At 35.9% G+C, this 14,340-nt stretch overlaps 1 protein-coding gene across 10 annotated transcripts in view; it reads right to left on the bottom strand.

Annotated features, from left to right (window-relative positions):
* Window positions 1–14,340, bottom strand: part of LOC150097328 (MIF4G domain-containing protein) — a 177,923-nt gene that overhangs the window by 16,217 nt on the left and 147,366 nt on the right. For all 10 annotated transcript variants that reach the window (XM_090406815.1, XM_090406821.1, XM_090406822.1 and 7 more), the window contains 2 exons: window positions 9,302–9,420; window positions 5,384–5,734 (listed from right to left, as the gene is read on the bottom strand). In XM_090406815.1, coding sequence (XP_090262941.1) covers window positions 5,384–5,734; window positions 9,302–9,420 — 470 coding nt within the window. The remainder of the gene's footprint in view (window positions 1–5,383; window positions 5,735–9,301; window positions 9,421–14,340) is intronic.

Here is a 14,340-nt window from a genome sequence, read left to right as displayed (position 1 = left end):
AATAGGTAATCAAGGAGAAAACACCATAAATAATAATGGAAGAGAACTTAGGGAATTTGTGGCCTATAATATTTTGAAAATCACCAACAGCTTCTTTAAACATAAAGATATACACAAATATACATGGGAAGCCAGAGGATATAAAAGCATCACTGACTATATAATAGTGGGTGAAAAATTAAAGAAGATGGTAAGAAATTGCAGAGTATACAGAGGATGCAATATTGACTCAGACCATTATTTATTAATCAGTACTATTAAGATCCTGAACAAGAGAAACAGAAACAATAAACTACAATTCCTCTCTTTCCTCAAACGCACTCCAAGCATCCACATATACCAGTCCTCTCTTGTCACATATTCTCGCTATTATGCCATTCAATATCACCGCTCTTCTTCTCAGCTCATCATTATCATACCTAGGCAACACGCACACTATTTTTCCTCTCTCTGTCTTCTTCTGTACAGCCTCAAGCAAAATCTCATATCTCTCGCTGCCTGACTTACATTACCACTCAAGTCATTCGTTCCTACCATCACAATCATCTTTCTGTTGTTCCTCCTGGCAAACACTCCTCACGCATCCTATCTTGAATACCACGGATCATTGAGTCGCCATACATTATACCTCTTACCATTCCCTCTCTCCTATTGTTTCCATTCTCTCCTCTTCTTTCATTCCCATAGGTCTCTCTCATTCCCTCTCCTCTACTGCTATTCTCTCTTCTAGCATTCCCATACCTCTCTCTCCTACTGTTTCCATTCTCTCCTCTTCTAGCACTCCCATACATCTCTCTCATCCCCTCTCTCCTACTGTTTACATTTTCTCCACTTCTAGCACTTCCATATCCCTCTCTCATTCTGTCTCTCCTACAGTTTCCATCCTCTCGTCTTCTAGCATTCCCATAACTCTCTCTCATTCCATCTCTCCTCTTCTAGCACTTCCATATCTCTCTCTCATTCCGTCTCTCCTACTGTTTCCATCCTCTCATCTGCTAGCATTCCCATACCTCTCTCTCTCATTCCCTCTCTTCTACTGTTTCCATTCTCCTCTTCTAGCACCTCCATACCTCTCACTCATACTCCCTAAATTCTCTCTCTCCCCTACTCTGATTCGCCTTGCATTTATCTCTTCCATTCTCCTAATCTCATCTTTCATACTTCTGCTCTCATTCACAAGACATTCCACCTCCTCTTTCAGCTCATCTATCTCCCTCTGCAGGTCAGTCACTCTTAATCTAAATTCACTCTCCCAAACAAAACCATCTCCTAAACTTTCACACAGTCACTCACACCTTCCACACTATCAACTATTATTTTCTCATTCATATATATATTTTTTTCATTCTCTCCTATCACACTACTTGTCTTCCTACATGCATTCCCCGTTCCTGGAGCAACAAGGTCGGATATCGATATTTCTAATGCACTTATTTCCTCCAACTGCCTGCATTTTGCACATGTACGCTCTCTGTTGTATTATTTAATTATTGCAATCCAATGTGATTAAGGCACCAAATTTTTTTTGCCCATGGACTCAAACTTGTTAAGATGGCCCTGTATACATATGGAAAAAATTTCAAGAGAGTGGAGGAAAAACAAAATCATAGGAATTAAAAGAGGAAATAAAGAATTAACCAGCCTTTTGTATGCTGATTATCAAGTTATTTTTGCTAAAAGTGAAGACCAATTACAAAAAAAATCTACATGTATCAAACAAAACAATAGAACAGTATGACATGAAAATCTCAATAAATAAAACGAAATCAGTAGTATTTCAAGGTAAAGAAATTAAAAAATGCAAACTAGTCATCCGCAACAAAGTAATAGAACAAGTGAACAAATTTAAATATGTAGAAAATTACACAAGTCCCAATAAAGAAATTGACTTTGCATATAAAAAGCAAAAATTCCTAGAAGTCACTGGAACTTTGAACAGACACTTCAGTAAACAGATGTCTAGAACAACCCAAATAAAATTATATAAAACAATAACCAAACCAATTCTGAAATATGGCAGTGAAACATGGATGTGGAGGGGGGGGGGGGCAAACAAGATAAAAGACAAGTGGAAGCTGCAGAAATTAAGTGCCTAAGACCATTTGCAGGATATTAAAAAATATACAAGAAATGACAAAATAAAAAAGCAATTATCCATAATTAACATAACAGAAGACATCACAAACTATAGAGGGACACTGTCAAGAGGAAAACACAGGAGGAGATAGGCAGAAGACTTTAAACCCTTGCAAACATTATAGGCAAACAATTGCCTAATATGGGAAGCCAAGAAGATTATGAGATGGATAGTCCTTATTACAAGGGGAACCTTATTCCCCCACTCTTCCTAACAAATTATTATGATCATTAGAATACTTCATGGAGCCCAAGGACTCATCAACAGATGCCTCTTTTTAATCACTCATGCCTAAATACCTATCATATATTTCTCTTTGACTCTCGAGGGGGGGCCTGTAACCCCTAGAGAGCACGTCTCCTGGGTGGCAGATAGGGGAGCCCACATAATTTTAGAAGGAGACTTAAATGCAAGAACTGGAAACACGAAAATTAATAATAATACAGGAATACATGGAGAACATACTCTAAACAGGAATGGTAAAAAATTGATTGACTTTGTAGTTTATAATAAGCTAAAAATAATGAATTCCTTCTATAAACATAAAGACATACATAAATATACTTGGGCAGCAAGAGGATGGAAATCAATATTAGATCAATATTAGATCATTAAATGAAAAGACATTAAAATTTCACTAGATGTTAGAGTTCACAGAGGATATGAAATAAGCAGTGAACCACACTTCCTTGTTAAAATAAAATTAAGATTACCACCTCAATGGCTACAAGTAACAAGAACAGAAAGAAAATTTGAAACATTTGTTTATAAAAACTTGACTATTGAATGATACAAATGTACAATGGCTATATGAACAAAGAATTAAACAATATCTAGATAAAATAAAACAAAATGAAGAAAGAGAAATAGAATGGCTTAATATAAAAACGATACTAAATGCAATAGCAAATGCAAGCTTAGGAAAGACCAAAAATTTCAATAAAAGGAAAAAATCTGAAGATCTGGGATGATACAATCAAAGAAATAATCAAAATGAAAAAAGAAGCCTATCACAAATGGTTAAGCAGTAAAAGATTGGAAGATGAAATAGAATATAAAAGAATAAGAGCCATAGCTAAAAGAGAAGTCAGAAAAAGACAGAGAATCATGGAACAAATTTGTTTCTAATTTAGAACATGATTTATATAAAATAAGACCCAATGTATATAAGATTTTGAAACACTTAAATGCACCAAAGAAAACATAAAATTAAAACACCGAATTGAAATTAGAAGAATTTCTAAATTACTACACAGAATTGTAGACAGACAAATATTTTAAAAAAGACAACTGGGAAACAATTAACGAAAATGAAAAGGAAATAACTAAAGAAGAATTAGAAATCAGTCTGAAAGAAAAAAGAAACAGAAAATCACCTGGAGAAGATAAGCTAGGTTCAGAACTATATAAATATGCAGGAACAAGATTAAAAGAAAGACTTATTAGTTTTAAATAAAATTTATTCAACTGGTATCCCCCCAATAGAATGGAAAAAAGCAATTGTGATTCCTATCTTTAAAAAACGTAATAGAGATGACCCTAAAAACTATAGAGGTATCAGTATACTAAATTCCTGTTACAAAATATATAGCAGAATCTTAAATAGCAAACTAATGAAATATTCCTAAAACTTTATTTTAGAAGTACAGAATGGATTCAGAAAGGAAGATCATGTATAGACTCGGCCTTTTGCCTAAAATTAATAATAGAGAAAAGAAGAGAATACAATTTAGAAACACGTATTGCATTTATTGACTTTGAAAAAGCATTTGACAAATTTAAAAGAAACATTATTTAACATATTAAAAGAAAGACAAATACCAAATAATATCCTAAAAGCTATCACAAGTATATATGAAAATAATGAAATACAAATAAGATTAAATCACGAGCTATCATATACGAGAGAGATAAACCAAGGGGTCGGACAGGGATGTCCCCTCTCAGCAACTCTTTTTAATATCTACTTAAAAGAAATAATAACAAAATGGAGTAAAAATTTACATCAAGGAATTAAACTTTCACCTACAGTTAACTTAAACACTCTCCTCTTTGCAGCGACCAAATAATAATTACAAATTCTGAAGATAATAACTTACAGAAAGCTATTTTAAATCTAAATGAGATATCCAAAGATTATGGTATGATAATATCAACGAAAAAATCAAAAACTATGGCCTTTAAAGGACAAGATCCATCAAGAACTAAAATAGTAATAGATAACAAGATCTTAGAACAGGTGAATTCATTTAACTACCTAGGATGTATGATCACATATGAAAATAAAAAAGATATAAACATAATAATTGCAAAATATTTAAAAATAACAGGTGTAATTAACTGTATATTTAAATCTAACCTAGTTCAAAAACAAACCAGACTAAAAGTATACAATGCATTAGCCCTACCTCTCTTAATGTATGGAAGCAAAATCTGGGCAATAAAACAAAAAGATAAGCAAAGATTAACAACAGCAGAAATGAAGTTTATGAGAAAAACTGCAAAGTATACCCTATTTGATCACAAAAGAAACGAAGAAATTATGAGAGAATTAAACCAAGAACCAGTAATAGAAGAAATTAAAAAATATAAACATAAATGGAAGGAACATGTTCAAAGAATGAAAACAGAAAGATTACCAAAACAAGCCTTAAAGTACAAGTCATTAGGAAAAAGAAAACCAGGACGTCCTCTTAAACGATTCAACGATGACTTCTAAGATCGGAACAGGCCATGCTAGGCCTAAATCCTTGATACGCATGGTGATGATGATGATATTTCTCTTTGAATACATCACACACCCCATGAGAAGGATATGCCTAAATATCACATGCTTCCTTACCACACACTTGGTCAGATTCCAGGGATGACCCCAAGTTCCACCTCCACTCCATAAGTACGAAATCCTACTTGTATATCAAATATTTATCGAGGACAGCTATAAAACTGTCCTCATTTCAGCAAGCAAAAATTGTTTCAGTTTAGTGCACTGTCATAATGAAGAGCAGATCAACACAGTATAATATATACTGTGTTATATATTATATATATGTAATATATACTTTCAAGGAAGGTATTGTTCTTCTCTTTCTGAAATATATGTAAAATTGATCAAAAATATGAAAATAACATGAGGTACAGAAAATATTATTATAATATCAACATATACACACAGTATATACAGTACACAATATTATGATTCTAACAGAAGTAAATTAATAAGTGAATATTTTGGGGGTATTTTACCTCAGAAGCACTACTCAGTGATGGAGGCCTCAATAAAATTTGGCAGCATTCATACAGTAACATTAAAAGGGTAAGGGTCTGATCAGCAACAGGAGGCGATAAGTTTGCATTACCTGCACCTGATGATTTTACAGCAGATAAAAGTGTATTATGATGTTGACTTTTTAGTCTTAAATATAATTCTGTTAAGAAAAATACGTATGCAGTCCACCGTCTTGATCCTCCTCCTACCATGATTCCAACAGAACTGGAGGATGCTCCCAACGGTGCTCTCAATAACTTATCTCGTTCATTATACCATTCACGACAGGCATTCAGAAGACTTTCAAGGAAGGTATTGTTCTTCTCTTTCTGAAATATATGTAAAATTGATCAAAAATATGAAAATAACATGAGGTACAGAAAATATTATTATAATATCAAATTACCATACATTGTATCATACTAAGTATCAGTCATGTTATTTTTATCATCAAAGTATCATAATGGAAAAGAAAGCTACTGTGTAGCTTCAAAATGACTGTTGAAGTATTCTCATGCCTTATGGTTTTTAGTTTAGCTGGAATTACAGCCATGAGACAGAGTACTGTGTGTGTGTGTGCGCACGCGCGCACACATGTAGATGCATGTGTTCTACTCTGTTTTGTGGGTAGCTGATACGAACAGATTAATTATATGGGCAAATAACAATGAATGTTGACAAGCATAAGGTTATGTATTCTGGCGAGAAGGTAAAATAGACAAAGTATTATATTAATGGAAATTTATTGCAAATAGTCAATGAAGCTAGAGATATAGGGTTATTGTGGCCATTGAGTTAGTTTATAGGTCACACTGCTAAGGTGGTAAAGTAAATGCATCAGATAACTGTGCTTAAAGAAAACACTAACTTGTAAGAAAATAAGGAAGCCATCTTTCACTTTACAAGGCTTTGATAAAGACTACATGTGGACTAATGTGCATATATATGTGGAGAAAAAGTGTTTTTTAAAGAGCAAGATGGGATATTTAGTGGGATGTTGCTACAAACCAAGGAGCACAGAGGATGGGGGGACCAGGAGATGTTCAGACAGTTGAGCTTGGCAAGTGCAAGAAGAATGATTGTTATGGGAGATTTTAACTACAGCAGTATAAATTGCAGAGAGGAAAATGCATGTAGCAATAAGAGAATGGAATTTCTAGAATTCTTGAGGGACAAATGTCTTAGGTGACAAGTAATAGAGGGAACAATAGGTTCAAGAGTTTTGGATTTGGTCATAGCATCAGAAGAGTTGATAATAACTGAGATGACATCTCTCCCACCAGTTGGAGAGAGTGACAATGTGGTTTTGACTTGGAAGATGAATACACATGCAGGAGTATCAAAGAGACGGGAATGTATGTGGAATTATAAGGTAGGTGATTATAATAGTCTTAGACATTGACTTGGGGAAGTTTCATGGAGGGAGGAATTGGAAGGCTGGGATATCATTAGTGCTTGGGAAATTGTGAAGGAATATTTGTTAGCAGCAATAGTAAGCTGTATTCCACAAGTTAAGAAGAGGACACAATTTGGTGTAAAGTGGATGACAAACAATATTAAACAGGAACTACATGTGAAAAAGAGGCTATGGAAGAGAGATAAGGAGACAGGTGAAGAGCAGATGCATGAAGAATATAAGACTCAGGCCAGGAGAGTGACTAATATGATAAGGAAGGTGAAACTGGAATATGAGAAGAGATTGGCCCTAAGACCTAAAGAAAATCCTAGGGAATTTTTTAGCTATTATTATTATTTGTGACACCTCCAAGGAGTCCAAAGACTCATTGTGGCCAGTAGGAGAAGAAATGATTGTGGAAGAATGACATTGTGGGATAAAAATGGGAATAGAGTGACTGATCCAGAGCACATAGTGGAATTGTTCAATGAACATTTTATTGGTTTATTTCATCCTGGAAGAGTAAATTTTAATGCTAGAGGGATAGGGCAGGTTCGAGTTTTAGAGGTGCAGGAGGAGAGCGTGTTCCAAATATTGAGTAGTCTGGATGTCAGTAAAGCTGTGGGACTGGATGGTATTTCACCACGAGTTTTGAGAGAATGTGCTAAGGAACTGAAAGCTCCTTTGACCTGGCTTTTCAATGAAAGTCTGGCTATGGGAAAGGTAAGATAGTGCCATTGCATAAGGGCAGTAGCAGACTGGAAGTGTCTAATTATAGGCCAGTTTGTGTGTCATCAGTAGTTAAGATCTTGAAAAAATTAGTTAGTTACTGCATACAACATTGGGCAGATGAGGGGGCACTCTTGTTTTAATAATATGCTAGCTTTTATAATAAAGTTACAAGAGCAGTAGATGAGGAAAAGGCATATACTGCCATTTTCTTGGATTTAGGAAAAGCATTTGATAGGGTGCCACATGGTAAACTGATATTTAAGTTGCAGTACATGGGTTTGGATGTCAGGTTGGTCAACTAGATTCAGGATTGGCTGTCCAATAGGTATCAGAGAGTTGTGTATGGTGGGGCAGTTTCAAGGAAGCAGAGGGTTACAAGTGGGGTCCTAGAGGGCTCAGTACTAGGACCTATATTGTTTAACCTTTATATCAATGACATTGTCAGTGGACTGCATGGGGATATTCAGTTCTTTGCAGATAATGTGAAGCTGGAAAGGGTAATTAGTAATAGTGCAGATGTGGTAGTCCTGCAAGAAGATTTGAATAAGCTACACAGATGGGCAAATGAATGGGATGTTAGTTTAATGCAGCAAAATGTAAGGGTCTTGAGGTTTGGGACACATCGATAGGACGTTGCATACTCTATTGGAGGAGTTACACTGGAGGAAGTAGGGGAGATAATAGATCTGAGGTTGATGATTGATAGAAACCTGAAATTCAAGGGACATATTGCAAAGGTGGTGAAGGTAACACAGAGGATTGCTGCAATAATGAGAAGGACGCTGACCTGCAGAGATAAAAGAGTTATCATTCCGTTATATAAGACCCTGATCAGACCACACTTGAACTATTGTTCTCAGATTTGGTCCCCAGGATTTGAAGGGGATAAATTAACTGTTGAAAGGTTACAAAAGGTGGATAACAAAGACAGGACTGTACAACAGTTATTATCAGTTATGAGGATCGGCTGAGGGAATGTGGACTGCAGAGTTTGGCGGATAGAAGGAGAGGTGATATGATTGAGACTTTTAAACTGTTGAGAGGTGGTTACAGGGTTGACTTGGGGAATTCTTTCGTTTGGTTGAACAGCAGGAAGGAGTGATGACAAGGGGCCATCCCTGGAAGTTACAAAAGGAAACTGTGAGCAAGAGGGTGAGGAGTGGTTTCTTTGCATGGAGGGTGGCTAAACCGTGGAATGCATTGCCTGATAGAGTGGTGAGAGTGAAAACGGTCAATGAGTTTAAGGAGTGGTATGATAGACCTTGTGTTTCCTAGGAAGGACTTCTCTCGATGAGTCTTTTGACTCCTTGGAGGCCTGAATAATAATAATAAAGAAATTCATAGTCAATGCATAATCACCTGCATCTTCCTAATTTTCACAATACATCCTATGAAATGGAAGTTCATGTCTGCTGTACAGCAAGGTCCTTTATCTCCTTTACTTCTTGCAGTATGTAAGAAGTAGACAAAATAAAGTATCTTGCAATTAGCATATGGTCTTGTCAGTACAGGATCTTTTATCCTATACTGACAGAGCTATTGCTGCAAAAGACAGTTTCTGTATACTAAATAGAGGAAAAACACCAAATGTATAGTAAATAAATGATGCACACAGGATATAGCAAAAGGAAGTGGAAAAGAAGAGAAGACTAGCTGGTGTACTCAGAGAAGTATTGTAGATACAGCTTGATTATGACAGAAACAATACACAGTGACAGCATAAAATATTCTAAAATCTATTATATATCAAAAACAACTATAATTTTACCTCTATAATTGAGAAGCACAGTTGAGCTGCAGCCTCAGCATTCTGAACACCTTCCACAGCTTTACTGCATATAATTCTTACTAATTCCATTAACTGCCGAGATGTTAAGGAATTAGGATCTAGATATTAAAAAAAAAACTAAATAAAAACACTAATTAATTCCATAATAGCTAAAATAATAATTAGCAAAGTACTTCGACACATGTTCACAGATATTTAAAAATTTGTGAATGTTCGTATCTGACACTGTTCCCCTCTTTCCTGTTCTCCATGCAGTGCAAGTGATACCCTTCAAGGCCACGAGAAACATACTTAGAGACCCATAACCTCCTACATTTTGAGGGTATATCAGTTAAAACAGTGGTGTTGCAGGCTAGCAACTAGTTAGTGCACAAGCCTAAAACCTGTCTGAAGGCTTTATGGATGTCTGCAAAAAATTTTCCAAGGGGTGGGGGAGAAGCTTGGAGACAAATAATTACATCAACAAATTTATTTAATTATTTAAATAATACAATTAATTATTAATTAAAATAAAGTAATACATTCAAATTAATTATTAATTAAAATAAAGTAATACATTCAAATTAATTATTAATTAAAATAAAGTAATACATTCAAATTAATTATTAATTAAAATAAATTAATAAATTCAAAATTAATTAAAAAAATAAAAACTCCATATCATAGTTTTGTAAATCCTAAAAATTCTTCTCTTATATTTTTATTTTCATCAACAAATCTGATGTTAAGTGAAAGCAACTCTATCCCAGCAATATCTGCGGCTTTGTCAGCTAACATGCTTTCTCGTATTTCCATTTCACAAAGTTCTATTAGTTGATGTTCAGTTCTTACAGAAGTGTACCTGGCATTTGCAGGAGCTTTCATCAAACGATCTTTTAAAATTAAGTCTCCCGCTTCGATCCGAAATTGAAATAAATCACATAAATTTCCAGAATCACTCCTTCCCCCACCCCCGTAATGGCAAATCATGTGTGGTAGGAAATACAATGGCTGATAAAATAAAACCTAATTTAATTCTTTTGGACTCTATAGTTTTTTATATTGATTTATCAATTTGACAAATTATATCTTTTTCTGATGTTTGTGGATTGTTATAAAATTCTTTGCATCAATAGCAGCTTCTTTGTGCCATCGAGATGATGTGATTTCTGGCAGCTTGGTTAAAATCTTTAACCAAGGTGCATTTATAAAAATTCCATTTTCTATAAATGGAATTTTTATAAATGCACCTTGACAGCCCCGATGTACTTTTGGTACAAACAAAATGCACTTTTTGTAGTTTTGAATAACACAAGCATGGTGAGTATTACTCTAACCAAGCAAATCTAAACTGTCTCTTTCCAGAAGAATCTTTTTTGAAATCCTTGCTGGGAACGTAAGTATTAGAAAGGATTTCAATATCACATTCTAATAAATTATTTGATGAAACTGACTCGACAGAGTCATTTTGAATCGATTTTCAAGAAATCGGATCAACTTGTTTATCTGAAGGCCACTGGGATCTGCAGAAAATTTTCCAGAGGGGGAAGCAAAGGTTGGAGATAAATAATTGCATCAATAAATTTTTATTTAATTATTGCATTTTTTTTGTTATTTTTTTTACAAGTAGATTATAGAATTACATACACTTACCTTTTAAAAATGTATTTTTCTTTTTAAATTTGTTTCATTATAAATTTACAATTCACACTTCACTCTGTAACTCACTAGCAGTGGTGTAGTTAGAGCTTTTGCCATCCGAGGCAATCCCTGAGTTTGCTGCCCCTATCAACACACACCAAAAATACTTAAACAGTCAAAATGATGTATAGGGAAATAAATTAATTTGTCGATGACATTGGCAAAGTCCATTTCATAGCAATGTAGGTAATTCTTAATCAGTTTTATTTAGAAAAACTCCTATCACAACTAGCAACACTTACAACAGTTGTGAGGAAAATTCGCAGTAGTATTACAATATTTGGAAATGAGTTCTCGAGACTGTATTTTAGAATTAACTGCAAAAGTTCAAAAAGGTTCAAAGTGCCACCTGGTGTGGACCGCTCCCTCCGCCATCTATGCCTCTGCTCACTAGACACAGAGGGCAAACGGACTGGTTGCTGTTCCCAACAGTAATGAACTTTTTTTTCACAAATCAGAAAAAGATAGGGCTGTGGGGGCAGACCAGATACCTGGGGAAGTGTGGAAAAGTTTGGGCAGTGAGGGCGTGGATATGTTATGGGATCTGATGAGGAAAATAGCCCAACAGGAAAAGATACCAGAGGAATGGAGGAAAAGTATTCTCGTCCCAATCTACAAAGGAAGAGGAGATGTTCAAGACTGTGGCAACTATAGAGGGATCAAGCTGACGTCACATATTGAAGATATGGGAAATAGTAATTGAAGGGAGGATACGGCAGGAAACGAAAACTGGTGAGGAGTAGTTTAGATTTATGCCAGGAAGAGGGACAATGGATGCGATATTTGCGCTAAGGCGATTGATGGAGAAATATAGAGAGATGCAAGAGGAACTGCACATGATGTTTATAGACCTGGAAAAGGCATACGACAGAGTGGCCAGGCAGGAGGTATGGAGGTGTATGAGGAAGAAGGGGATGTTGGAGAAGTACGTGAGGTTGGTGAAGGAGATGTATGAGGGAACAGAAACTCGGGTCAGGTCTAGTGTCGGCAGAAGGGTTCCCCATTGTCGTAAGGCTATACCAAGGGTCAGTTTTGAGCCCCTACCTCTTTGACCTGGTCATGGATGTACTAGTGGAGGATGTCAAGAAGGAGACACCATGGAGCACGCTGTTTGCAGACGACACTGTTCTATGTGAATCATCCCGAGAGAAGCTTGAAAATACCCTGGAAGAGTGGAGAAAGGTATTGGAGGAGAGAGGCATGAAAATTAACCGGGGAAAGACTGAATATATGTCAACGGGGAGTGACGAGGATATGATCATACGACTTCAGGGTGAAAGGCTAATTTTAGGGAAGAAATTCAAGTACCTTGGGTCAGTCGTCGAGAGGAATGGTGACCTGGATGAGGAAATACAGCACTGAATAACATGCGGCTGGATGAACTGGAGGAAGATGAGCGGGGTCCTGTGCGACAAGAGAGAGTGAGTTGTAAGAGGAAAGGAAAGCTGTATAAGATGGTTGTGAGGCCGGTGATGCTTCATGGCGTGGAGACGTGGCCTATAACAAAGGCACAGGAGAGGAAGATGGAAGTAGTGGAGATGCAGATGTTGAGATGGATGAGTGGTGTGACAAAGGAGGACAGGATAAGGAATGACTACATCAGAGGGACGGTTAAGGTGTGACCAATTGGCAAGAAGATACAAGAAAGTAAGCTGAGGTGGTTTGGACATGTAGAGAGGAAAGGTGAGGAGTATGTTGATAAACGAGTGGAGTATATGGAGTGGGAGGGAAGGAGGAAAAAAGGCAGGCCCAAGCTCAGGTGTAGGGAGATAAGGTAACAGAGGATCTTAGGGAGAAAGGATGGAGAACTTGGAAGAGGAAGGTTAAAGATCAGTGCGCCGACCCCGTTTAACATGGGATAAAGCATAGTGAAAGAAGAAGAAGAAAAAGATAAACCCAAAACAGGAACATGTGTTTCATTGCTGCAATAGATGAAACACGTGTTCTATGATTATCCTGCCGAAGGCCACAACCGGCCAACACGTAATAAAATTTTAAGATGAACAAAGTGTCCCATGGTCAAGGGTGTAAGGTTACATATCTCAATAATCACTTTTCTCTCTCTTCTTCTCTTCCATTCATGGTGGGTTGAGTCCCTCAAAGATGAATTTTTGCCATTTCTTTCTGTCTGCTGTCTTTTTATGAAGTTCTATTATGGAGTTTAAGTGGGTGCTTGATTTTTAATGTTGTCAATCCATTTCTTTCTTGGTCTTCCTCTGCTGGGTTGTCCTTCAATTCTACCATTTAATAACATGTTTGGTAGTCTTTCTGGGTTCGTTCTTGAAACATGATCCAAACCAGCTTAGTTGACTCTTTTTTAGTGCTGTAATTATTGTTTCTTTAAAGTTAAGTTCTTCTCTGACTTTTTCATATGTTTTTCTTTCTGTCCAGTTGGTTCTATTGATTTTTCTTAGGCATTTCTTTTCAAAAGCATTGAGCTTATCCATTTCGTTTTTTCTTAAGATTCAGCATTCTGTGTCATAGAGTACTGTGGGAATTATCAGTGTTTTATATATCTTCAATTTGAATTCTTTGTTTAATCTTTTATTTTTCTACATTTTTTGTAGTCTGCCCATTGTTATCCATACATTATTGATTCTGTGTTTGATGGTTACGAAATAGTCTAGATCTTCAGGGTTCATTGATCCTAGGTAATTGAACTGCTTTACTTGTTCTATATTATTGTTTCCTATTTTTGTTTGGATTGCTTCCCTTTTTCTTCCTATTACCATTAGTTTTGTTTTACTAAAATTGATTTTCATATCATATTTGTTACTTGTTTGATGCAGCTTGGTCAGGATATTTTAAATTTTTCTTGGCTGTCTGTAGTGATAACTATGTCATCAGCATACTTTAAATGTGTTATATTTCATCCATTTACAGTTATGCCTTCACACATCCATAGTCCTTCGTCTACTACTACTTTTAGGTACAGGTTGAAATATGACAATGTGACAATGGACAGCCTTGCATGACTCCTTTTTTAATTGCTATTTGATCTGTTTCTATGATTTTGTAATTCACTATTGCCTGTGTTTCTGAGTGAATGGGGATGCGAGTTCAATGTTGCAAAATGTAAGGTTTTAAAATTTGGGAAACAAAGATGGGATGTAGAATCAGAGGCATAGCTAGAGGGGAGTGGAGGGGGTGGTCCGTCCCAGACGGCACTTTGAACATTTTTGAACTTTTGCAGTTTATTCTAAAATACAGTCTTGAGAACTCAGTTCCAAGTATTGTAACACTACTGCGAATTTTCCTCACAATTGCTGTAAGTGTTGCTAGTTGTGAGAGGAGTTTTTCTAAATAAAATTGATTAAGAATACCTACATTACTATGAA

The sequence above is a fragment of the Typopeltis vanoorti genome, chromosome 17 (assembly GCF_054136105.1).
Source record: "Typopeltis vanoorti isolate ZY-2024b chromosome 17, IOZ_Tvanoo_1.0, whole genome shotgun sequence".
NCBI lineage: Eukaryota > Metazoa > Arthropoda > Arachnida > Uropygi > Thelyphonidae > Typopeltis > Typopeltis vanoorti.
Note: the sequence above shows the minus strand (reverse complement) of the source record. Positions and strands in the feature narration are given on the sequence as shown.